This window comes from Rhipicephalus sanguineus, chromosome 1, assembly GCF_013339695.2.
Source record: "Rhipicephalus sanguineus isolate Rsan-2018 chromosome 1, BIME_Rsan_1.4, whole genome shotgun sequence".
Taxonomy (NCBI): Eukaryota; Metazoa; Arthropoda; class Arachnida; order Ixodida; family Ixodidae; genus Rhipicephalus; species Rhipicephalus sanguineus.
Genome location: NC_051176.1, coordinates 330,996,821 through 331,022,759, shown reverse-complemented (window position 1 = coordinate 331,022,759; position 25,939 = coordinate 330,996,821). Strand labels below are relative to the sequence as shown.

Below are 25,939 nucleotides of genomic sequence, written 5' to 3'. Positions count from 1 at the left end.
CTTACGTGCCACGCTCATGGGGCGCTGGCAGCCGTTTCGCTAGATTGATCTACCCCGAAATTGGTATTGCGCGTCATGACTGTGTGACGAACATACAAACACGAGTTAACACGAAAATCATGACACGCATGTCATGTACAGCATGACTTACATGCCACGCTCATGGGGCGCTGGCGGTCGTTTCTCGAGCTTGATCTACCCCGAAATTGGTATTGCGCGACGTGACTGTGTGACGAACATAAATAACACGAGTTAACATGAAAATCATGACACGCATGTCATGTACAGCATGACTTACATGCCACGCTCATGGGGCGCTGGCGGTCGTTTCTCGAGCTTGATCTACCCCGAAATTGGTATTTCGCGACGTGACTGTGTGACGAACATAAATAATAGGAGTTAACATGAAAACCATGACACGCATTTTGCTAAACGACATACAAGACGATGTATGCAGCTCTTTGCTGGCTGCTTCGCATTACATCGATTCCCACAATGCGTGGGATCTGCCGGCTTTTTTTTTTCATTTCATTTGTTCTTATTTCGCGCGATACTGGTTACAGACACCGGCGGCGGCAGCGGCGGCTGTCAACTACGGCACATTTGTTGTGATCTCATAACAGCTTTTGCTGTAAAACTAACTCGGAATTGGTGATTATGCATAAAATATACATTCCGGGTCTGACGTTACATGGACGAACAACTGCGTCTAAGCGGTTTGTTCGTTTCCCTCTTGACGTAAACGCCTCGGAACAAAAAGATATTGACGCTGATTGCACATATACTACTTTGTCATGACAGGCGAACAATATAACCCGTGATGTGCGCTTCGTATGTGCCACGATATGACGTTAAAATCAAGGGTGCAGCGTCAGTAGGGCAACCCGTCCATATGGCTTGGAAAATCGACGAACCCAGCCTTGAGAGACACGTACACAAGAAGAGAAGTTTTGACGACCACACACGCGGGTACTAGCAGCAGTTAAATGAAATAACAGCTACTCGAAAGAAAACAGAGACGCCAAATCCATCGACTGCAACACAAATGCCGTGTATCGCACACCACTTTCTCGTGTTAGAGTGTATACATAGGGCAGACGGGGCGCTGTGTCAACGCTCGCTTGAAAGAACGTGACACATCTGTCACTTCAGGAGGAGGCGCGAACTTGCCAGCTCATTGCAGAGCGTGCGGTTGCTCACCCCTTTTTCATGATACCGAGACTATTGATAGGGGAGCCACGAAATGTGAAAGTGAAATAGCTGAAGCGTACCAGATGCAAGAACATGGACATGATCGGTGTGTAAGTGTAGCTGCTTCATCGTTATCACGAAAGGAGGTGACGTTTTTAGAGAAACGTAATTATAGAAAGTGCCATGCGGTGCGTTTTTATCTGCGTGGTTTTTTAAGGCGCATGGGCGTTTCCGTTGTGTTTTGTTTGTCACATGCCAACCGCTATCACCTCTGCGTTATTATGTATGGAGCATGTGCGTCTTGGTTTTCTTTCGAGTAGCTGTTATTTCATTAAACCGTTGCTAGTCCCAGCGTGTGTCGTCAAAACTTCTCTTCTTGTGTACGTGTCTTTCGAGGCTGGGTTCGTCGATTTTCCAAGCTATGTACCAACAGGCCCAACACCAGACTCCCCTCCATATAATTTTGCAAATTAATATTCCTGTTTAGGCAAGCTTTTCGACTAATTAAACATGATGGTAGGATTGAAACGTGAAAAAACCCAGTTTTTTACGCTCGCAATGTGAATCGAGTAAAACTTCCATCACGTTTATTTAGCTAAAAGCTTGCTTTTGGTTTCCTATAAATATGGATATTAATATGTAAAATTACGTAGTGGTGTTGCCCTATGTTTTTCACGCTCGCAACGTACCGATCGGCATTAAAAGAAAACCGGTTTCGACAGCGAATATGTTCTCGATCCACCGCATTGTATTAACGTGACGTAAGCCGTCATCACGTTAGCCTCTTTTCTTTTTTATTAATTTTCCATTGCTATATTTTTGGTTGTTTGAATCGTCAGTTTAAAGCATGTGCACCTAGTTCATGTATTTTCTAATTGCGTAATTATGACCATAGTGTATAGCGATGTACTTGAACCGCCCTAATGTAATACCCTTAAAAGGGGTCTCTAAGGGATAATAAGTTATGGTGGTAATGATGATTATGGTTATGTGTTTTCAGGCCTCGGGAGGATTCGCAACGGCTTTTGTGGAGATATTGTGATTCCTCGCTTTATATGGCAGCACGTGCGACGCGTCGATGTGGCGGACACTGTAATAATTGCGCGTTCCTCCGCATCCGAGCTCGGAAGTTCATGCTTTTTCAACCGGGGCATGGTCCCCGTTTGTTTTATTTCGATTTCGATAGGGCAGATCTGCGGACCTCTATTTTCGTACCGCACCCAGCATTCAGCATTTGCAACCATCTTGGGCGGCTGGTACCTTTAGGTACCAGCCTCCGTTTGAAATTCCCTTCCCCCGTGCACATGGAAGGAAATATTTGATCTTTGCGTAGTGTAATGAAAAACTTAGTGTCTTGAACAGGTCATTTTGCTTTAACTATGCCATAATGTTTGGTTAATGCTTAGGTTAATAACTAATTCATGCATTTTGTGTATTGATTGTTTTTTATGCTTCATATTTATGTTGCTCATACATTCTATTAGATCCAGAAGCACACGTTGTTGGGCTAGTCGGTTCATGTTCTTTCAGAAGCTACGGATGTGGCTATTTCGCGCAAAGAAATCACAAGGGGAGGGTTAAGGGGAGCGCCCCTTAACCCTCCCCTTGGGATTTCTTTGCGCGAAATAGCCACATCCGTAGCTTCTGAAAAAATTCTATTAGATGGTTGACCTATGATTGTGAAGCTGTAAAGAAGAAAACTTCTCTGTATGTTCATTTCTTGCATGTGCATTTTTTGCTGCTGTAAGGGGGGTAGGGCTCCGTCGATCTTCAACAAAGCAGCTTTTTCTCCTACCAGCTATTTTCGTTTTGTCGTTGTACATGAAAAAGGGAAATAAAGCGGATTGATTGATTGATTGATTGATTGATTGATTGATTGATTGATTGATTGATTGATTGATTGATTGATTGATTGATTGATTGATTGATTGATTGATTGATTGATTGATTGACTGATTGATTGATTGTATATACTACATATGTAGCTAATTAACTGAATGTAGGCCGAGCCCCATTTTCCAGTCCCGAAAGACGAAAGTTGCTGCAAGATTGTTAGGAGTTCTGACTATAGGAGTAGCTCTGACTAGGAGAGGCCCGTGCGTGCCAACAAATTGGTCGCTCCGCTCTGACCGTGGTGCTCGCGCCCCTAACGCGAACCCCTCCCGAGCCGCGCCTCCAGAACAAGTAGTGAGTCTTGTTTTGATTCCGAGCCATAACATCGTGCCTTATAGAAGTTTGCTTGACGCGGCGTGCACGCGTTGAAGTGCAACGTACACAGACATGACGGAGGAGGAGACCTTCGACACGGCCGCAGCACAGACGAGGAACTTCTTGCATGATTGGTCGGGCGCGTACACACACGAGTCCCGCGGGTTGGTTCGACCGCGCCGTCTGAGAGCCCGCGTGCCGATCCAAGAGAAACAAACAGGGCCTCGATCGCGGAGCGGTTCTTGAACTTGCGTGCCCTTGCTCGCGAGCTCGCCCATGGCTGCTCGCGTGCCTTTCACGGTTCAGGACTCGGGCCCGTTGTAGGGAAGACGCTGACACCCGTCTTTCGGCGGAAGGGGGTAAATCCGCACTCACGGTCGCCGCTGCGAGTCCGTGTTTAGCCGCTGCCTTCAGGAATGGAAAAATGAATGGCGAGAAAAGGCGAGGCGTCCGCTTGCTTCGAGATATCCTATAGACGAGAAATTTAGAATATGTTAATAACTGGCATTGTGCGAATCGAAAAATATGTCATACTATACGCAGCGCGTCAGAGTGCGTCAACGTCTCGCAATATGTCCAGCTACGTACGCGTCGACCGAGCGACTTTCGGACACGCTCCTCCCTTCACGCACCGAATGCAAGGAGTATATGCAAGCAAACTGTTGCGGCTAACAAGTGCATTACACGAAACGAATTACCATAAATAGCATCTTATGTATAGCTGATACATGCATATAGAGAAACTACATAAGTAATTTGATCCGCGGAGGTTAAAATGCGGAGGACTAATTGATAATTGTCGAACTTAGTGACTCGCAAGACGGTCATATCATGTGATCGAAACTGATTAACATTGGTGGCTCATTTCCACGCGAAATAAAATTGTGTACGCAGCACAGTTTCAAAAACATCCCTCAGTGATACATTAGCATTTCACTCATGCAGCTACCCAAGGCTTCCCATGGGCGCAACAAAATGCGATCCCCGTCATATTGGTATAAGTTGTACTGACGTCACTGATAAGCTACAGGGTTAGAAGTCGGTACATGAAGAATTAGCGCATGCAGGGTATTAAATTGCATACGAAATAAAATAACTTACTGAGGGCGACAGAAAATCAACAGGAACGCAACAGCATCCCCATAATGGTCTTAATTGCGGAGCTCTTTAAGCTTTTAGTTCCGCCGTGCCGCGTGAGAAGAAAACTAAGCTGCGCCTAGCGCGTGTAAAGCTGTAACTCGGCCGGCGCGCGCTCTCTTCATCCTCTTCTTCATCTTAGGATTGACTACAAATAAAGACAGTTGGCTCTTGGCGACGTCCATTCGGGGAATGAGGATAATTATAGTACGTTTTTCTGTATCGCCTAGTAATTTGGTGGATAATAAGGCCAGTGGCCAGCACTACCCTTGAGGTTGACACGATGAATGTGCAATGTAGGCGTTTCTTCTGTGCGTGTGCCTTCTGAAGAAAACATAAGAAGCACAGAGCAAATGAAATGAAGAGAAAGGAGAGAAATAGACAGAGAGAGAAAGGGAAACAGGCAGGAACAGTGAGAGCGTCTTGCTAATTAAGATAATGCTAATTAGTATCACGCTAACCAACACCGTGCTAATTATGCCCTTCCAAATTAATACCGTGCGAATTAAGACCATTCTAATAATCTAGGTCGGCCACCGGTTCCGCTGTTTGTCCAGCCTTGCACCGCTAGTGCAAGGTGCCCACCTTTTTTAAAGGGAGCAGGTACGAAGGCGCAGGAGCTGACACCTTATCCACGTGTGTGTTGCTTTCGTGGTGGACGCTTCTTCAGAAGCAGTTGGAGCCGCTCTTCATCAATGGATCAATGGTGCATGGGCTCCAATTTCCTTCTTCTCCCGCAAGTTACGCGACACTGAGCGCCGATACAGTACTTTCGGACGGGAGCTCCTCGCGGCCTACCTTGCGGTGAAGCATTTCAGGTACTTCCTTGAAGGGCGACAATTTGCCATTCTCACCGACCACAAGCCACTTGTTTCGGCTTTACGTTCCTGCAGTGCCACGCACACTCCTAGAGAACTTCGGCACCTTGCTTTCATTGCCGAATTCACCACAGACATACGTTATGTAAAAGGCAGCTTTAACAGTGCAGCGGACGCTCTCAGTCGTATTACCATCAATGCCACGACAGGCACCACCGACCTTTCATTGTCTTCGCTCGCGGAGGCACAGGCATTAGACGATGAGCTTCCACGACTCCGATACTCTACTTCCCTCCGACTGGAACAAGTCAACTTTCCCGACGACGACGTTACGCTCTGGTGCGATGTTTCACACAGCTGCACTCGTATCTATGTTCCTTCACAGCTGCGTCGTGCTGTTTTTGACACCCTCCACTCCATCTGCCATCCAGGCGTAAGAGCTACGCAACACCTGGTCACTGAACGCTATGTCTGGCCGCGCATACGCGCTAACATTCGTGACTGGGTTCGCACTTGCACAGCGTGTCAGCGTATCAAGGTACAACGGCACACCAAGCCTCCATGGGGAAAATTCCCTCTCCCTGATGCACGTTTCGACACCATTCATTTGGACATTGTCGGCCCTTTACCTCCATGTCGGGGAAATACGTATTTGCTTACGTGTATTGACAGGTACACTAGGTGGCCTGAAGCAGCTCCAATGCCTGACATCACGGCAGAAACAGTTGCTCGTACCTTTCTTGCTACCTGGATTAGCCGTTTCGGTGTACCATCAACGGTGACTACCGATCGAGGCAGACAGTTTGAGTCAGCGCTTTTCACCTCTGTCACATCTCTACTGGGTTGTGCGCGTATTCGCACAACTGCGTATCATCCAGCATCAAATGGCTTAGTGGAGAGACTCCACCGTCATCTAAAAGCAGCACTCGCCTCGCAGCCTCACGCCGAAGATTGGGTATCACACCTCCCCATCGTACTTCTCGGCCTGCGTTCAACACTTCGGCCAGAACTTGCCTGCTCTGTAGCCGAGATGGTTTATGGCTGCACACTCCGTTTGCCAGGTGACCTCGTCAGCCCCGTTACTACGCAGAGTGTTTCGGATCCATCTTCTTTCGTCCAGCGTCTGCGGGTCTTCATGCAAAACTTGCGCCCATCACCAACTTCAGCTCACACTAAGAACGACGTTTTTCTGCCGGCAAACCTACAGACATCTTCACACGTTTTTGTTCGTGTCGATGCGTCTCGCCGTGCTCTTCAGCCTCGCTATGACGGTCCTTTCCCAGTCATCAAGCGTTCTGAACATCATTTTACAATCCTGCGTAATGGGCATGAAGACACAGTCAGCATTGAAAGGATCAAGCCGGCACCCATTCTGACAAGTTCCGTCTGATCATTTTTTTTTCTTCAAGTGCCCACGGCCACTTGTCTGCAGGGGGGGCCTATCTGTGGCATACTTTTCTTCTTCTTCTGGCACGACGCACTTGGAACATAAACAAGTAGTGGGTAGTCGGCTGAGGAAAAAGAAGAAGTAGTTGGAACAATGGCGGATATACATTAATAAACCGCGCTGTGTTTTCGGAACCGCGTTTCAGAGTGCTATACATATATGACAGCACTTCCTGCGCCTTTCCTCAAAGCTTCGAGATTCCCCATCTATGACCGCAGGGTGTTCTTCGAATATTGGCACGTCAGGATCTGGATTGCGGGGGAGGCACCATTTTGTTTATTCTCCTTTTCAACTCCCACCCGAAACGAGCCTTTAACTGTGCGTCTCACTAGCACCGGTTGAGAAAAAAAAAATAAACAACGGCGGGGCAGGAAAGTGATTCCGTCATACGACCGTTCAGTCACTTCATCGGCCAAACTTGCCGAGTTTAGGTGTCCTTTTTTTTTTTTTTTTGGTGATTCACAGGGGCGTCATGCAGTCTCCATCCAAGCAGCCGGGTCCTCGCTCATACTTGTACGCAGCGAAGCGGCAAAATGGGGCGTGCACAAAATTTTTTTTTCGCTGCGCCGCACGGAAGGCATGCATGCAGGCATCGCGCGCCGCACGGCTGCCCCGATATCAACGCGGCCACCTCTCCCGCCCCGTGTGTATCTAACGCTCGCCGCGCCGACTCGCTCACTTGGAACTGATCGGGTGCGCATCTATTTACTCGAGGGAACTGCGGACGCACGCGCGTCATGTGCCGGAGCGGTGTCGCTTCTCCTCTCAGCTTCGAGACCGTGCGAGAGTGCCCGCTTGCTGCCCGCGGGAGTGTTAACGCGTATATGGCACAACGTGTACACGTAACGTACGCCGGCGGGTATCCACTTTTCGCATTATCCCGGGGGTTCGGCGCGCGCATACGTTAATCTTATATGCGTACGCGGAAGGCGAGTAGTGCGAACGTGTAAAAGTGAAGTGACACATCATTAAAGAAGTAAAAAAAAAAGTAGAAGAACCACGGAGGAGTGAGATGCAAATGTAGACGTTTTCCGTTTTATATACGATTCTTGCACGCAGGAAGGAAGAAGGGTTATTCTTCGGCTTATTTCTGGCCGCCTGTGCAGGAACTGATGAAGTCGTCTAAGCGAGGCATGATGCACGCGTTGATGCGTCCGCAAACTACACGGGACGGAAATTGCGCAGTGGCCGAGACTGTGCCGAAAACACGAGTCGGAGGAAAAGTTCCTGCGCACCTGTGGTAAAATAAATACGCGTGCCTTTCGGCAGCGTCATCGCGCGCGCGTGCCGTTGGTTTCGTTTGCGGGGCTCCCTTGCGTAAAGGTTTGGGAATTTTGACATTTCGAACGGATGGAGCTGCAGCCTACGCAGTGGTTGGTCCGGATGCGCAGATGAACCGGTATGTCACTCCCGCGCTCTGGGAGCGTGAGTCGACGTTCAATATGCTGCAATGTATTGCGGACAATGGTGATCAAATAGTTAATCAATCAGTTGGTCAGTGAGTCAGTGGCTAGTGATAATCAATCAATCGATCAAACTATTCGGTCGGTCTTTTGGTCGGTGATTGACTGAGTGGTAATAATTTTGAGCTGACCCGAAGGTCGCCGGATCGAATCCTCTAGCATTTCTATGGAGGCGAAATGCTAGAGGCCCGTGCACTTAGATTAAGGTGCAGGTTAAAGAACTCCAAGTGGTCGAAGTTTCCGGAGCCCTCCTCTACGGTGTCCCTCAGAATCATATCGGGGTTTTGGGACGTAAAACTCAAGTATTACTATTATTAGGTGATAATTGTGATGGTCATTATTATCATCACATTTCACTCTTTAATCACCAAGCGCAGAGTGAACTATGTAGCCAAAACACATAGCCTACCAAACGGTGAACCCCTTACACACAAACAAACGAAGAAAGAAAATACAGAGGTGGGGAAAGGACTGGGAAGAACTCCAAAAAAAAGTACTAAGTGTCCGAAATTATCGCTGCGCTCCGTAACGCCAACATGTTGGTATAAATGCGCGAGCTTTTATTTCTATCACCCTTTGTTCTAAGGTGAGACGCTCAGATGTCCTTGCTTCCTCATCCACTTTGAGGAAATAAGTTTAAGCCCGCTCTCTCTCCTAAAAATCGTATTACCGAGAATCTAATTGTCAAGTACAGAAGCTACACTAAGAAGCCGCTGGGATCTTGTAACAAGATCCTTGTTTTTGGATGCCCTTCAGCCGCTCGTGAAGTCAGAATTAACTTCGTCACCCGTCGGTTTGCATTGTTTCACTATGTTTACAGTCAATACTTTAATGAGCACAGGCGGAAACGATGGGCCAAGCGCATTTTGTAATTAATACCTGTACGGTTGCACCGATGCAGTGAGATCGGTTTCCCAAGAGTTTATATGTTAATAAGGACACGAGCAAATTGAGAGCACACCGTATAAACCAACATCATGGTGTTTCATGAACGCGGCAAAAATGAAAGTCGAATGAAGGTTATTTAGGTTATGAATATGAGATGGGCAGAAATCGGCCAGGACTAGCAGGTTTGCTAAAAAGGATAGCTGGCTTCGACCTGGATCTATGTATCAGTTCGAACCATCGATTGTAACACGCCGGTTCTTTGCGTTACAGTACATGCGTTTACATAGATAAGGGACGACTGTATATAATAAGTGAAGATTTGCTATAACTTAACATCTGCGGTTTAACGTCCCAAAACCACGATATGATTATGAGGGACGCCGTAGTCGAGGGCTCCGGAAATTTCGACCAGCCGGGGGTTCTTTAACGTGCACGGTCCTCAAACATTTTCACCTCCGTCGAAAATGCGGCCGCTGCGGCCGGGATTCGATCCCGCGACCTTCGGGTCAGCAGTCGAGCGCCATAACCACTAGGCCACCGTGGCGGGGAGAAGATTTGATATAAAGTCATACACACCCGCAATCAGACGGGAAGCAGGCTAGGCATTGGCTTCGATTACAAACGACAACATTCTCTAGTGCACATATCTTGAGCAAGGGCAGAATGACGTAGAGCTATTCCGTATTCTTCGCCGCCTCTCCATAATTGTGACATATTCTGAGGCCCACAGCGCTTGGGTGTCAAGTGATGTAAAAATTGCCACGAAAACGCCCCATCGCATTACGACTACTTAAGCCGCATTAGGGGGACATAAGGGAATAAATAATTGTAATACTGCATCTTCCTCGCTAGACGCTATTAATCTTTCGCCACTAGTCAGACATTTTTGGTCTGTGCTAAAATTGTCTGGGTGTCACGCGGCGTCACAAAGCCGGGAAAACTCACGACGTCGAAATGACGCAACGCGCTAAACAGTTCATTTATATGCCGAAAAAAAAAACATATATACTTTTTCATGGAATAACAAGTCAGTGTCCCCTTCCAAACGGAACAGAAGATGGCTACCTGCGGATAATTTTGGCAGCGGTTGTTTGTTGCTGGCGAAAATGAATTTGCGTATTACTAATATTTTGAGTGGCGTTATAACGCCGTCGAGCCGTCTTTGCGCGCTACGACATCGCTCCGCGAATCCTTTCCTGAAGAGGCGTTTTTTTTAACGCCTTGCTGTAAGCTGCCGCGATCATTACAAGCCACCGTACGATAACCAATCCCTCATACCACGCTTTAATTCTGAGAGCTCAGCCCAACTAAACCCGCCCCACTTCTGCGCGCTTATCGAGTCATGTCAGCCAGGTAGACAATAAGTCTTGTCAGAGTAGGCAATGCTATTATAGTAGTCAGAAAAGGTGATTTGTAAACAGAAAGGAAGCTTGATTGGGCTTTTCAGGAAGCGTTGTTGGTTCCCATCCGTGCTTGCCTTGGCGTTGACGCAAATTTGACGTCAAGCAGAATAGAACAAAAACATTACGCAACAGTTGTAAGTTGTTCTGCCCCAATATTCACCATGCATTGACATGTCCATGGTGCGGCCAACTTATGGTCCACATAACGTGAACCTGTAAATCACAGCCACCAAAAGTCAACTCACCCTTGTTAGGTGCAAACGATCTCAGAAGGCAGCGGGAGACGCGACTCGTAAGCGAGGATCGGGAGAGCCTAGACACTCTGCTTAACCATGCCCAGCAAGCCGCAGTAGAGCCCTGGTCTGAGGGCACACTTGATCCTCAATCCCCTAGAATGAAAGGAAGTTTCTACTACTACTACTACTACTACTACTACTACTACTACTACTACTACTACTACTACTACTACTACTACTACTACTACTACTACTACTACTACTACTACTACACTTATCCCGTGCACTTTTTGTATTCAAGTGCACTCGGCAATATCGATTACGTTCGTACCGCAGCATATATTTTCGATCGTGAATAGATTTGGTCGCCATGCCCCAGTTCATTCGACATTGAATGCCTCGGGATATTGGCTCATTCTTGGGAGATGTTGCCGGTTCGGATGCCGGGAATGTAGGCGCGGCTTTTTCTCCGAAGGATCTTCATCCTTTGTGGCTTTTGCCTGTTGTTTTCTGGTGTTTGATTTCTCCTACATAGATGTCAGCCTTCTCTTTCCTTCTTTTCCTTTTTGTATATCGTTCATCCGTCAATCTCCGCGTAAGACTAACCTGACTCGAAATTTGTGCATCATAGGAACGCACACTCACAGGGGGGCCATATTTCGCCTCGGTGCAGTTACGTGCAGAGCGATCGGCACCGCGAAGGAGATTCAGCCCGATATACGTATAAGGTGAATGTGTGGTTTGTTCTCCGGTATACCTGCCATACCACTGCTGTGTGTTCTGCGCACTGCTGCTGCACGGGCATCGTGGTTTGTTAGCTGGATTTGCGCATATGAGAATGCATCAGGCCGGTCCATTCCTGCGAGGAAGGCAGTTGTCGGAGGCCTCGCGAGCTGCGCCGATGAGGTTCGACGTCGCTGCGCACAACTAACTACATACGTGGAGCGGTAGATATGCACGCTGGTCGCCGCCGAATATGGAGGCACACATATCCGGGGCCCCGGCAGAGTGCGGCCTTCCATCACCGCACGGCAGCTTGGCCGCCACCGTGCGATGCCTCGGCGCCGAATGCATAAAAGATGGGCTCTTCTCTCTCGATGCCCCACAGCGCGACGTTCCTGCGGCCTCCGCCCTGCGTGTGCGCTCCCCACCCCGCCGTTTCTCCTCGCCACCCTTTCGCTGAGCACTTCTTCCTGCGCCGTGTTTTCTCCTAAAGCCCGGTACAGTCGCGGGTCATAGCCCCGATTTGCCGCCGAAATTTGGGTACACGCTCACGGGGCGCTGCGCTGCGTAAAGCAGAGCGATGTGTCAGACACGCAGCAGATATATACTATAGGTGGCTCCGTGCAGTGTCGGTGGCTCGCGCATTCTTCAAGACGTCTCTTACTCGGCCAGCGTAGCGTTAGTAGAGTATGGGGGCGGAGCTTGGGGTCACCTGGGTTCTTCGTTGTGTTAAACGACAGTTGTATTACCAGAGAGAGGAGAAGAAGGATAAAAGAAAGGCAGGGAGGTTACCCAAGGCTGAGCCCGGCAGGCTACCCTGCACTGGGGAAGGGTAGGAAAAGTTATAGAGGAGGAGAGAAAAGTCAAACCTGCCGCCAACGTAACGACAGTTCCGCGTTTGATACCACCGACGGTGAATCGCAGCAGCGCTTTCGTTGCCTTTCGGAACTGTGACGTACCAGGGTATGTTAAAGGACTCTGATATTACTTCGCGAGCCTGCATGTCCATGTGAAATGACCCGATTTAGGGAAGAGGTAGCCAGCTGCGCTGCTACCTACGAATTCGTTCCAATATGACTTACTCATGTGGTGAAAAATTTTTCATCTCTTCAAGCTTCCATTTTCTCCTGAACTTCTGCCTGTGTTGGATTACTCACGTGACGTGTTTCTTTATGCCACGTGACTCCCCCTTCATTAACAACCAGGCGTTTCTCTACGCCCTGCGTTCTTTTCTTTTGCTGGAAGAAAGAAAAGCTCGTGACGTGCCACTGAGTAGTGAAACCTTCTGTACGACAGAGTGGGTATAGCGATCCCGTGAAGGTCGTGAAGTAGCCCCAGGGGTCCAGAGTGCTGCTAACACTAAAGTTATACCGAAACGCTTCATACGCCTGGTTGATGCATTCCGGTATATAAGGATGATGTCCGAACAGTGGATTGGTTTGTCAGAGGCGTTATCTGCGAAATTCGGCTCAATTTACAGTCATCAAAACGTGTGATATACTTGCTTGCATTGTCATCTTATGGAAGAGATTTAAGGACTACGTGACCGTTACTTTCGACTATAATTTGTTCGTACATCAGCTCTGTGTTTGGCTGCTCAGGTACGGGCGCCGAAAAAAAAAAACCTAATCACAAATACATGGAGTAGATTGAATTGGGGTTGAAAGGTGCGTCATTCTGTCATTTACCAAAACTTATGAGTCCTTCCCAGGATACGCAGTACTAAGAGCGAGACAGATGGGAAATTTGCAAGATTTCGCGCGTATTGTTTGAATGAAGGAAAAGAATATGAAGAAAGGATGGTAGCGAGGTCAACCGTAATCGATGGCTCTCTGTATGTTATACACCCTTCGTATTACTGTAAATTATACGAGGGACATAATAACAATACGTGCTGACGCAGTGTCATTGCGTCAACACGCAACATCATTGTTCGTTACAAAGATAAACAAGATGTATTTGAAGCTGGCCCCGGTGCAGCTCGTACTCCGCAGATGCTTTTGGGCTAAACACTTACATTCTTTGCCACTATTCACTTACAGATTCTAACTTTCTCGTTACTACGACTCGGTCTCGCGAACTGCTAATGGACGCCTTAGTCGCCCTTGTGCCACATAATACCTCATTCGCATGCTTCTATACTTGGCTTACCGCCACCACTGCCAACGTATGATCAACATAAAGCGTCTCATGCACTTGCATTAAACGGTTAAAAATGTGCGGGCCAGCTTCAGAAACTGGGCGTTTGCAATACGGAATTACATCGGTGGAGTAGACGCACGGAGAAAGAGAGCCGCCCGAATTGATAACGCCCAATTAATTTTTATCACTCTCGTTTGGTTTACGATTCATGCCAGGTAGCTATATAACGTAACCAGTTTGCCTCAGCGTGGCATGTACCAGACCGAGGAATCTGTGCATATGCCTATGCGCTTCTCCGTTCACATCGCAGTTAACGCGCAACATCATTGCTATTTACAGAGGTAAACTGCAGGGCCTATGATGGATGGAGATATGGCGTGTCCCTTGACAGTAAAGCGTCAGGTATACGGAAACGTTGGGATGCAAATCACATAGTGGAACGTGAGTTACTGGCACAAGGTTAGCCAGGTCAAGATACCCATTGGGACAAGCGTCAAACTCCAACTAACCTGTACTGAGCCACTGATGGTATTAACACGCGCGAATAAGCGTTGGGACCTTTGCAACATCACGCCATGTCTTGTCCGTTTCCATGTGATGTACTACATACGTGGATACAGCAGTCCCTTCGTGCTTCTCAACATGTGTACATGTACTGTTATACGCTGTACAGGCAGTGTTTCCTCTTTTAACAAGATTTTTATTTTTTTCTGTCAGAGATGGCCCACTGAGAAGGGGTCGAAGTCTTTCGTGCTAACTGCGACTGCACCTGTTCTACGAAACTCGCGAAAATAACGAAGTAATAGAGCAAACACAAAAGAAAAGAAAAGGTAGCAGACAGGTGTCGTTATGGCACGGACCTCAACGAACACGGTGTACGCCTTCTCAATTCACATCAGAGTCGTATGATGCACACAGCTCATCGGAGGTGTCGACCACTGATATTAGAGTATGATAACTGACGTAAGATCTCAGCTGACTGTGTATCGTAATCCGCTAAGTGGTTCATAATTAATACGAACGCAGATCCAACACAAAAAGCACATTTCTTTCTCTTTAACAGTCGCAAGGTTGCATCCAGCCACTTAAGTTAATCGGTCTAATTGCATACGAACGAGCGCGTATGCGTGGTCGCCGCGTATTAACTGGATGAGCCTTGACGCCGTCAGGCACGCAACGAGATGCGGTCGTCTTCTTTCCTAGCCCTTCTTTTCAGACCGTAGCGTGACAGCGTGCGTGTCGGCCAGACGCTTATACGAACATGCACCATTGGCAGAATTTGTCGCCTGTGGGGCATTTTTCTTTCAAAAAACAATGGAGTAGCCGACCTTCTGAGAAACGTGTACTGCTGAGGCAGTGGCGTAGTTAGAAGGGTGGTGTTCATGCAGTTGCAGTTGATCATGGTTAGCTCGAGTGCTGCTAGAGGATGAAGAAAAAACGCTAAATAAAAACAATAATACGAGCAATATTAGTGCATTTGGCTTTCTACGATTAAAAAAAAAACACTATCAAGAGCTGCCGGAAAAAGCGCAAGAACGAAAGACATAGGGGTGACGAGGCCGTCTTGGAATTCATGCACCAGAACTCCGCGGCGTCAAGGATTTTGCTCGGACCTATAAGTATTTTTCTTTATCGGTAAAGATAGAACATATCTTAGACTGAAAGAACTACGCACTCGCTGCCAAAATCCCACCGTATCCTTTAATAAATGGTTTGTCTCTGTCTAACAAAAGCGTCAACTTTCGACAACTTTTTAATGAAAAGTCGGCAAAAGCCAACGTACAAAAAAAAAAACTTTTAATTCTATGTCGATACAAGCACGAACTAGCTCTAGAGTTACGCGCGGAATTTAAAAAAGAAAAGGAAAATGTGCTTAGACGCATTTTTTATATACGTATAATCAATCAAGTACTGCGAAGTAATTAAAAATATACACTCACGGCTAAATACCGTACCAGTCTGTACTCTTTACCTTTAGGAGTATGTGGTCTTTCCGGCGTGTACTCTCACCAGTGTGTCCTCCTTTGAGCGGTACCGTTGAGTTTCGTCTGTCGAAGTCTATACGTGCCGGCGTTTGTTAGCGGCGTCTGTGAGCGTCTGTACCCGTGTGAGCGCGTTTAGTATGCTGGCGTGTGACCTATACGTCAGTGTGTGCATTTGTGTTGACGGGCTTTGTAAATTATTCTAGCGTCACATTCAGTCAGTTAAGTACGTTTCGAACCAGCACTGGGCTGATTTCACTGAGCTTGTCGTTGGTAAGTCCAATCTATTATTGGCCTGCGGCCTTCGTTCACACAACGTCCAGCTCAGCATTCGCTTAATTCTTTTTACGAGTAATTCAGGCGTAAGTCACTTTTATGAGTACTGGCCGTGAGTAGTTCAGGTTATACATTCGTTCGCTACACTAGGAGAGCTTGAATACCGTTTGCCAAGAACATCACGTAGCCGCTTCTCCACTGGAAAACATTCTGTCGCGTTAGTTATTGTAGTAACCCCCGTATTCAGAAACGCTCCTTCACTTCAACTTGACTTGCAACCGGCTTGAACGCGTCGCGCTGCTTTTAGGCTGTGCCAAGGCAGCACAAACGCGTTCCCAGTCTTGGGCAGTAACTAGTTACTAGTAACGCGTTACCGGTAACTAGTTACTTTTTTCAGTAACTTGTAACTGTAACTAGTTACTTTTAAGTTAGGGGAACTTGTAACTGTAACACTGTTACTTTTTTCGCAGTAACTGTAACGGAAAATACCGTTACAGTTACTTCTGTCTTAATGAAAAATTATCCAACAGCAACACTTTTTCGAACTTTCTTCTTTACCATATATCCTCTCCACCCCTCAACTTTCCAGAATAGGGCTCCCCTCGCAGTTTAGGAGAGGAGGTGACTAAGCGTATTATCTTCCCTGCAGAAGACCGAGGTTGGAGGTCTGTCATTAACGCAACATGTAAATCAATCGTGGTTCAACTGAACAGCCTGCTAAGTTCGCGTCCGTTTTTTTTTTTTTTTCAGCATATATATCCTTTTCATCACTTGAGCATCTAGCTATGTTCTTGGTGTACAGGTGGAGGAGCATTAGGATGCCATGTTTATAGTCTCCCTCGTCTGAGGCTCCGAGCTAATCGTGTTTGACAGGTGGCTAGAAAACAGCAGAACGCGAAATGGCTAAGGCCAGAAATTCCGCGAACTAGCGAGGCGATATTTTAAAACTTCTTTGTAATTGGTTGTAAAATGTTTACTCCGACTTAATGCAACAATTATTAACAAAATGACAGACGTTTCACCCCCAATGCAGGTGGCATCCTAAAAAAGAAAAAAAAATGAGCCGAGGTCAACCAGTCCACTAGTCACACATGTCCTTGTAAATGCCCAGTGGGGGGCCGCGGCTGTTTTTGCAAGCCGCGGCGAATGAACCACGATTCCAGGAGTTGCTTTTCCCCCGCCTTCGTTCACAAACCGGCGTCGTCGCATTGTTTAGGTCAAAGCTATGACCTGTCATCCAGCAGTGCTCAACAAGCTCGGTCTTAGAACGCGTTGCATGGGTTGCTTTAGCGACATTCTGCTTGAGTTCTTTAGGCCTCGTTGATCATTTCCTGCCCGTTTCGCCGATCCCCGCATCGCACTTTTAGATACCGCCATGATCATCCGCAGGTGTGCAGTCTTAGGATTTCGTGAACACACGTTGTCATGTTCCAAGGTATAATAACGGGACTTAAAAACGGTTTGTATGCCCAGCGGACCGGAAGCTCTCCGAACAGAGTCTGACATACCTTAAACATATGGAGCAGACACAATGGACGTCGTAACCACTCGTGATGCACTCCCCGCTGCTCTTCGCATGCGCTTCTGGGTATAGTTAATAAACGTCTTAGGATATACTGCCGTCGTTCCAATACATCAACCACGTTTTCCACTTCAAGTAAGAGGCGTTCAAAGTGATTGCTGGTGTTGGGCCCCCTTTTATGTTTCCTTCGTCTAGGATTTTACGGCGTGCAACCCTTATTAAATAAATTCTATAATTTGATTTGTGATCTATTATTTTATACAGTAACGGAAAAGTAACGACGTTACTTTTGCACAGTAACTGTAACTGTAACAAGTTACTTTCGGAAACTCTGTAACTGTAACTGTAACAGAGTTACTTTTTTGGCTTAGGTAACTGTAACTGTAACACTGTTACTTTTTACTGGTAACGTGCCCATGACTGCGCGTTCCGAACGCGCTGCCCAAGGCGGTGGCAAGTCAAGTTCAAGTCGAGGAGCGTTTCTGAATACGGGGGTAAGTGTGCTCAGGTGAGCGAATATTCTCCAGTGGAGACTTCTGCCCGTGGTGCGGGTCCCAGCCTTCACTGACTCGCGTAACATGGTAGTGCGACAAAAGACCTCAAACTACTTACGCACCCTTTGTACTCACTGTGCTTAGGGAGCCCCGGGGGCCCCTACGGAAGGGGGGGGGGGGCTTCTGGGCTGGTACCAGAGTAGGCACCAGAAGCCTTTTTTATCATCAATAGATGTTCATTCATTACACACACACACACACACACACACACACACACACACACACACACACACACACACACACACACACACACACACACACACACACACGCGCGCGCGCGCGCACACACACACACACGCACACACACACACACACACACACACACACACACACACACACACACACACACACACACACACACACACACACACACACACACACACACACACACGCACGCGCGCCCATGTATACTTATCCACAAGGCTCTTTCTCCTCCTTACTTCGGTCAGTTCTCATATCCTCTTAACCGTGTGTTGTCTCAATTTCTTTTTCGATGCCGCCGATGCTTTCAACGTAGTGCATAGTTGCGGAATCTACGAGTAGGCAGCGTTAAGACAGGGTGTTTACTCCGACTTCGAACGGTCTATCGAGGTGACCACGCGACATTAGTGAAATGAAATGCGCTCATTCTTCGAACAATGTTTTAATTCCATCTTCCACGGTCTTTATAATACTACGTCACCAAAACAACCAGTGAAAGCTGCCGTCAACCGGTGCAAGTTCTCGTGTACTACTTGTGTATTTGGCGTACGTAAATTTATTTTTGCAGGAACTGGCGTAAGTGAAAAAACAAAATTATAAGCTTTTGTAAGTATTACCTCGTCACGTATCGGCAACACACTTGCGCATCACATGCAGGGCACGTTGACGTTCGTGAGGCTCGATCCGCATATGGCGGGCGATGCCGCAAAGCGACCGAGACAATTTTACGCACAATCCACGTCGGCATAAGAATGGGGAAATCAGGGTCCCCTTTCACGTTTTTTTTTACGCGCGCCAGTCCAATCTAAAGAGGGCCAAATTTCGTGCCCGCAAGTGTCGAGTCGGCGAACACCGCCTGTATCACCTTTCCTCGCGAGAGTGGCATATTGATCGCGCTGGACGGGCTGTGTTGGCATATTTTTGTTTCGCTTCTTGCCCTCCTGGCGCTCATTTTTACGTCGCACAGAACGAGACACCAGCTGCGAGTACTGGGCGTGCGCGACGACCGAGCGTCGGTTGGACGACGCGCTAGACGCGCGCAGACGCGCGGCAGTTGTCGGCAGCAGGGCGGCGGCTCAGGCGGCCGGAGGGCCCTAGGTGGTTGTGGGTTTTTTCGCTTGAGCGAGCTTCCCGAGAACGGCGCCAGGCGCCGCAGCCGCCGGCAGCGTCGTGAAGCGCTGTGCGCGTGCGCAGTAGGCTGCCCGCGCGCTCGCACGTTTTTCGGTTTTCGCCAAGCGAGGAGTCGTGCATTGGCTGTAGCGGAGGTTCCGCTAAGTGGAGGTGTTTTGTTGTGGCGGCGCCGGCGGTGGTGGTTTGTCCACTGCGCGCGGTGGTGTACCCAATGTGACGATGTACTCTTTTGACCGGTACCGTTGAGTTTTGTCTGTCGGAGTCTACGTGCCCGCGTTTGTCAACGCCTGCGAGCGTCTGCACAAGTGTGTGCGCGTTTAGTGCGCCGGCGTGAGACCTGTACGTCAATGTGTGTGTTTGCGTTGACGGGCTTTTGTTCGAGGAAACCAGCTCAACGTGCACCTACAACAGGCCTGTGGTTAACGGTTTAACTTGTTCATTTTACTTCTGGTGTTCTTGGTGCGCCCGCGCGTGGACTTTCTTCTTTTCTGTGTTGTTGAAGGCTCAGGATGTACAGGTGTTGGTAAATATTCAGCGTTCCACATCGCTGTCTTCCAAAGTTGGCGCATTTGTACTTCATCCAGTGTTCTCAGATTACGGAGTTTGAACTGTATTTGATTTATTACGGCAGATGTTCCCGACGTGTTTCGTCATCCTATTATCGGAATAATTGGTTCATGACTCTTGTCGGAGAAGAGGTCAAACTTGTCAAGTTTCAAGAGTCAAACTTGTCAGCCACTTGCTTTCAATCAAAAGCGAAGGAAGCTTATATGAGGGGTGCTCGTAGTGGGATTCATTGTGAAGTACTGGCTGTTCGAAGAATTACTTGTACCTACGTGCGCGACGTAATGTTTCGTATTTGCGTAACACGTTTCGAGCAGTGTCCTGCATTTGCTTGAATTACACACGAGGGCTATACCTGGAGCGCAGGCAGTTTTTTTGTTTTGTTTTGTTTAAACAAAAGATTGCGTGGCCGCGTCAGGTCACGAAGGAAAAGAAAGGGGTCTTTTGTTCCGGCCCCCACTTCGCCATTCTCAGTCTCTCTTCGCCGCGTGTTCTGAGCAAAGAAGGGACAAGGTGCTCTTCTTACGCTTGCACGTTATACCGTTCTCTCACTGCCGCCTTTTCTGAATAAACGCCGTGACTGGCAAGCAAGAGTTGGGCCGGCGTGAAGGAAGAAACTTTTCCGCGAGCACTTGAGTGCGGCTGCCTGCCAGCCTTCTCTCTCGCATTGTCTTCTCTGTCGCCAGCAGAACGGTCCGCGCTTAGCCTCACGAGCAAAAAAGAATACGAGGCACCGTTATTATACCAGGCTCATTGTGTGCCTGTTCTCTCGCTTTGTCGCTGTGCTTTTCGCTAGTCTTGTGCTTCCTGCGTGCCGGGAGCAAAAAGCGAGAGCTGACACTGCACGCCGTTTCTCGACGCAAGCACCACCTCTACGAACTGGTTAGTTTCTATCTAGGGTAGCTTTTCGTTTTCGAGGATCGTGCTCTCGTCCATCCTTCTTTTTTTTTATTGTTGCGCTTCGTTCTTGAAGTCGGATAGCGAAGTTTCTTTCTAAGTCGCAAGAGCCTCTCTCAAGTTTTGTCTTTGTGGTTGCCGATTTCTCCTGCCCTGTAACTACGTCAAGTGACACGACCTCCTCGCTCTTTTTGCCGATGAACGGCGGCCTAACGTCGCGTCGCCGTTCGTCCCGTTTCAGTTGTGCCAATCGTATCCCCTGCGGCGCTCCATCTGTTTTGTCGTATCGCCTGCCTTCACAGCACGGACTACAAGCGGTGCCGGCGTGTCGGCGGCACAAACCAACTGTTCGAGCAGTGACTCATTCCCGAATAGGCGAGCTTATGACGGTGTTAGGTTGCTGGCCTTAACCTATGATCCAAGCGGATTAGGAATGATGTTGTTCGTAGCACTTTGCGTCCATCCTGTATCGAGCGTTTGTTTGCAATCATAGATAGTTGGTCGCAGTGTGCCTTATGACAGCGATGGTACACGCTATATCAGAGGGCACTCTTTAGTGGCTGTCAACGCTGGTGTTAAAACGGTTAAAGCGTGTCAGTTTATTCTTGCCCATTCTTCGGTAAGCTGTACAGCCAGGCTCCCTTATTCTTCCCCGTCCATCACGTTTCGTTGAATCCAAAGCTGATTGTTCGCCCCGTTTGTTTTATCATTGTTCAGAGACAACGGGGCAGTCGAGGCGGCGGTCACATTGAGGCCGTCTCTACTGACCACGTAGACCCGGAGGCTTCACACTCGCGCGCAGGACCGAAATAAAAAGAGGAGCGAGGCGCCGCGGTAGTGGCTTGGGTTACGCAAGCTGGCTTTTCACCCGCTCCGGTTGTTGCTGCTGCCATTGCTCCTTCTCTTCGAGGAGTGAGGGGCATCCGGAACGAAGCGATAAACAACAGCAGCCTGCGTTGCGAGGGGAAGGAAGGCACAGCGAGTAGGGGAGAGCTCTCTCGAAACTTACCAGAGGAGCTGCTGACCGCTGGGATCGGCTTTCGCGTTCGACCCCTGACCCCAGTGTGTGCGCCCTGCGCGAGGAATGCCGGACTCTTCCGACAAGAGCGCGCCTCCTACGAGGGCGAGGCTTCCTGCTGCTGTTGCTGCCACAGGGGTTCCGGAATCTGCCGGTGATCGGCCCGTCGGTTCGGGATGACGGCGCGCACAGCCTGGGAGCGGCTTAAAAGCGGCCACTGAAACAACGGCGCCACGTTGAAATTTTCGGAACCGCAGATAACTCGTCTCGTTAACGACGCTTGCCAAAGCCTGCGCCACTCCGGCTACCCAGCGCGGAATTTGGGCCCGGGCTTTTGTTGATAATACACCGTTTTGCCTGACCTTGTTCACTTCGCAGACTTTTTCATACATTAGTTCGTGTGCTAAAGTGTTTGTTGCGTGTACCCCTGTTGACGCCGCCGAGTCGGCGCTTGTTGATGCTCGCCGCGACGGGACAATACCCCGCCAGATCTCCGCGTGCGCGTATTTCTTTTTCGGTCTTGTGAAATGGGGAGACACGAAATCCCGAAGTTTGTACTGTGCCTCGTGTGAACACTGCGCTCGCTAAGAGTGACGTTGAGAAGAAGCGTGTCGTCCCTGCCTCGTTGCGGATACCGACTGCTTCGCGAAAGTACTACGTGCCATCGTTTGCCGGTGAGCGACGGTGTGACCCGAAGTCGTCAAAATGACGGAACGCTTCGCACGGGGCTCTGGCAGGCCCCTGGTTACCAAGCAAAAGAGCATGGATGACGTGCTATCGGAGCTGCAGGGAAACGCCATGTTTCTCAGGTATGATGGCGCGCGAATCGTCGTTGCGTTGCACCTCAATATTATTTGGCCGTGCGTGTTGTCCGCGTCACTTCCTGTGCAGCGGTTTTTCATTCCACGAGTGATGGAAAACCACTGTTCGTTGGTTGGAAAGCATTCAGCTATATATATATATATATGGAGGTTTACAATGAAAGTAGAAATTTAAAAGGTCGTGGTGCACGGGATGGTATGTTCTTATTTGCTTCCGCACACATTCAAATAGAGAATTTACCCTCTTAGCCTTACTGCACTGTCGCATCTGTCTTGTCTATTAATGTAATCCGCTTCCTTGATTTTATTAAAATGTGCTGTGTCTTACCGAACTTACCGGACGGAAGGGATTTCCGTGCGGTAATGTCGTTGTAGGCTCTAAAACAATCGCTGTATCTTGTGCTGCTACATCTGCGGAGTGTTTGGGTTTTGTATTGCGCGATATTAGATGGTGCTATGAAACGTTTCTTCTTTCTTCTTTTTTTCTGTCACGTGAGCTTGCGTAAAATATTCGTGATGAATCTTTTACGACGTCAAAGCGTCGGCTCTAGCGACAACCCCTAGCTGTTCACGAATATTCGTCTTGTCGCGCTTACGTTACGCGAAGCTGTCGTATGTTTTATGGCTGAGAATAATACAGCAAGGCCCGGTGTTGTCAATGCGGAGTTGTCATTGAACACGAGAGCGTGTCGCTTGATGCAAGTTTCTTTGTAGACAGCCTACAACCGGGGGGGGGGGGGGGGATCTCTTCTGACCAGCATGTCCTCGTATGTTGGAACGATTTTCTCTTGTGTTCGTGGTTTGTCTTGAGATGTTTCGTTGTTACAGCCTTGCACTGTTTACCGGGTATGAGTGAAACCGAAGTGGGGAAGTAACTCAAGTGGGGCATAAGTTCAGGAAAAGGCGGAGGCGTGAAGGTACGAATATTCTTGAACAAGGGGTGTCGCCGGAAGCAACGTTTCGAGAAGTGGTCTTGCCTTCTTGCTGCCTTGAAGAAGACACTTGTCAAAACGTCGGCTCTAGCGACAACCCCTGTTCAAGAATATTCGTCTTGTCGCGCTTAAGTTACACGAAGCTATATGTCAATGGCGCGTAGTCGACGGCGCACAGCTCAGCATTAGTGAGAAACTCGCGCCATTTTCACGCGCGACGTGCGGAAGAAATTCCCCGTACTATAGGTTTTCACCCGTTCGCTTTTTTCATGCCAGCTTATTCGTGGTGTAGATATGTCGCGGCGGGAACTGCCCTGTCTATAAGATATGTTGCACGTCCGTTTCAACTCAGATCATCGGGTGTAGAGGAAATGAGGTGTGTGTGTGGGGGGGGGGGGGGGGGGGGGGCAAATGCCGTAATAAAAGACATCTGCCGCCTGACAATCTTGAAAATGTGACATGCATTGAGCTCGCACAAAAATTCTCACGAAGATCTTTTGAATACACATTAGTAGACAGGTATAACAGCGCGCACTTACGAGGTGCGAATATACGATCTGCGTTTAGTCTGCGGGCCGGCGCGCAAGCCTGTTCGCCACTGCTTGGAAGGTGCGTCACTCCGTGGTGTGTGATAAGGCGCTGTACTCGACATGCTGCGAATGAAACGCGTTTGCGTCCCAAGTAGAGAGCGAGGAGCACCGGTACCGGGAAGCTTCCATAGCGCCATTTACGGTGTATTCCGCGATGACATGCAGTCGAAAGCTGCTGACAAAATCTGACGGTCGAGCGAATGTATAGGCTCTGGATGAGTCCTCGCCTGTTCAGCTCACTGGGCCGTTCGTTAGTCGCCCGTGGGCTTAGCGACCCGACTGTCTCGCTCCGGCCTGCGGCACTATATATGTGCGTCTGATAACCGCACTCCCGGCGAGAACGGACGGCGTTTATCTCTCGGAGCCACATTCGCTGTCTCTTCGTGGCGCTGACTGCGCGCCGAAACTCGCGTTATCAATCCTTGCGAGGATTTTTTTGTGCATCTTCCAAGTTTAGGGTAATATAGAGGCGCCTTGGCGGGGGAGGGCCCTCGCTTCCTGTCGTGTAGTAGTATGAAAACTCAAAAGGCTGAGGTCGCTGGTTGCGTAACGGGCCTCACACAACGAGCGTCCTCGCAAAGCATGCTACAGATACCTCTGCAGAAAGAAAACGGAAAAAAAAAGATACGTTATACAATAGCACGTATTCAGTGGTGGTATTTCTTAATTCAGGTAGACGATTCCAGAAGTGACCTTCGGCACTGACTTCAACGCCTTCTCGAAATGTTCTGGTCCTGGTACATACTAAACAAAATTTGCGATCCATGCTCTGTCTCGATCTGCTTTTGTCTAGCTTTTGGCGATGCCTCGAGCATCGTGCATTCGCGTACTCACCATGCAGCTTTGCAAAATTAACGGTAATATATTTACCATAGGGAGAGAGGAAATACAGGAAAGGCAGGGAGGTTGACTACGTCCAGTTTGCTACACTACACGTGGGGAGGGGAATGAGGAGGTAAAAGAGAGAGAGAGAGAACACGAGTGTACGCAAGTCACAATAACAAGTATGTACAGAGACCACGGACAAGCCGAGGCCTTATATGTGGACACGATTAAAACGGCATGCGACCCGGTCGCGTTCTTTTTATTTATACTCGTGAGCATCCACTCTCTTCGCACATTTGGTTCTATCCAGTCCTGTCCCTTTCTTTCTTTCTTTCTTTCTTTCTTTCTTTCTTTCTTTCTTTCTTTCTTTCTTTCTTTCTTTCTTTCTTTCTTTATTTATTTATTTATTTATTTATTTATTTCCCCTCGTTAGTTAGTAGTGCAGCAGGAGCCACGACCCGCTATGTCTGGGAAAGTTCACATAGACGGCTTCGCTTATCAGAAAGCTGCTTCTGGAGACTTAATTGTGATTTGTCACGCTCACATAATGTTCTTGGCGAACATAGAGGGAGTTGTAATGGCGAAGCGCCCGATAAAGAGCGAAAAGGTCACAAGTATACATAGATGCTAACTCGCAACTGCAATGAGTTGTGAACGAGCGTTTCTACGGGCCCTTTTCCTTTCTGCGACATCATCGCAACACTCCCATTTCCCTAAATATGACAGAAAAACTTGCGCAATTATCCGTCATGTTCATCTTCCTCTGCTTTATTGATGTCGTCAGGGAAACAATGTACTGAATGGAAATCTGGGGACATCCGTCAGACGAAGCGAAGCTTCACAGCATGACCTTATCATTTCCTCTGACAGCCGTCTTGCGCCGATGTGGGCTCGCGCGTCGTGCAAATGCGAAAGCTTCGGAAGCATTTTCATTGAGGTTGTGGCCGTGCATTGAAAGTCAACGGCGTGC

The 25,939-nt window shown here is 48.4% G+C and overlaps 1 protein-coding gene across 6 annotated transcripts in view; it reads left to right on the top strand.

Annotated features, from left to right (window-relative positions):
* The window catches only part of LOC119379545 (rap guanine nucleotide exchange factor 2), a 493,626-nt gene that overhangs the window by 271,159 nt on the left and 196,528 nt on the right, over positions 1-25,939 (top strand). The window contains exon 1 of one of the 6 annotated variants that reach the window (XM_037648838.2): positions 22,378-22,610. The exons of the other annotated variants lie outside the window; for them this stretch is intronic. Within the exon in view, the coding sequence (XP_037504766.1) occupies positions 22,507-22,610 (104 nt within the window). The 5' untranslated portion in view covers positions 22,378-22,506. Of the gene's footprint in view, positions 1-22,377; positions 22,611-25,939 lie in introns of those variants that run through there. 6 annotated transcript variants of the gene reach the window in all.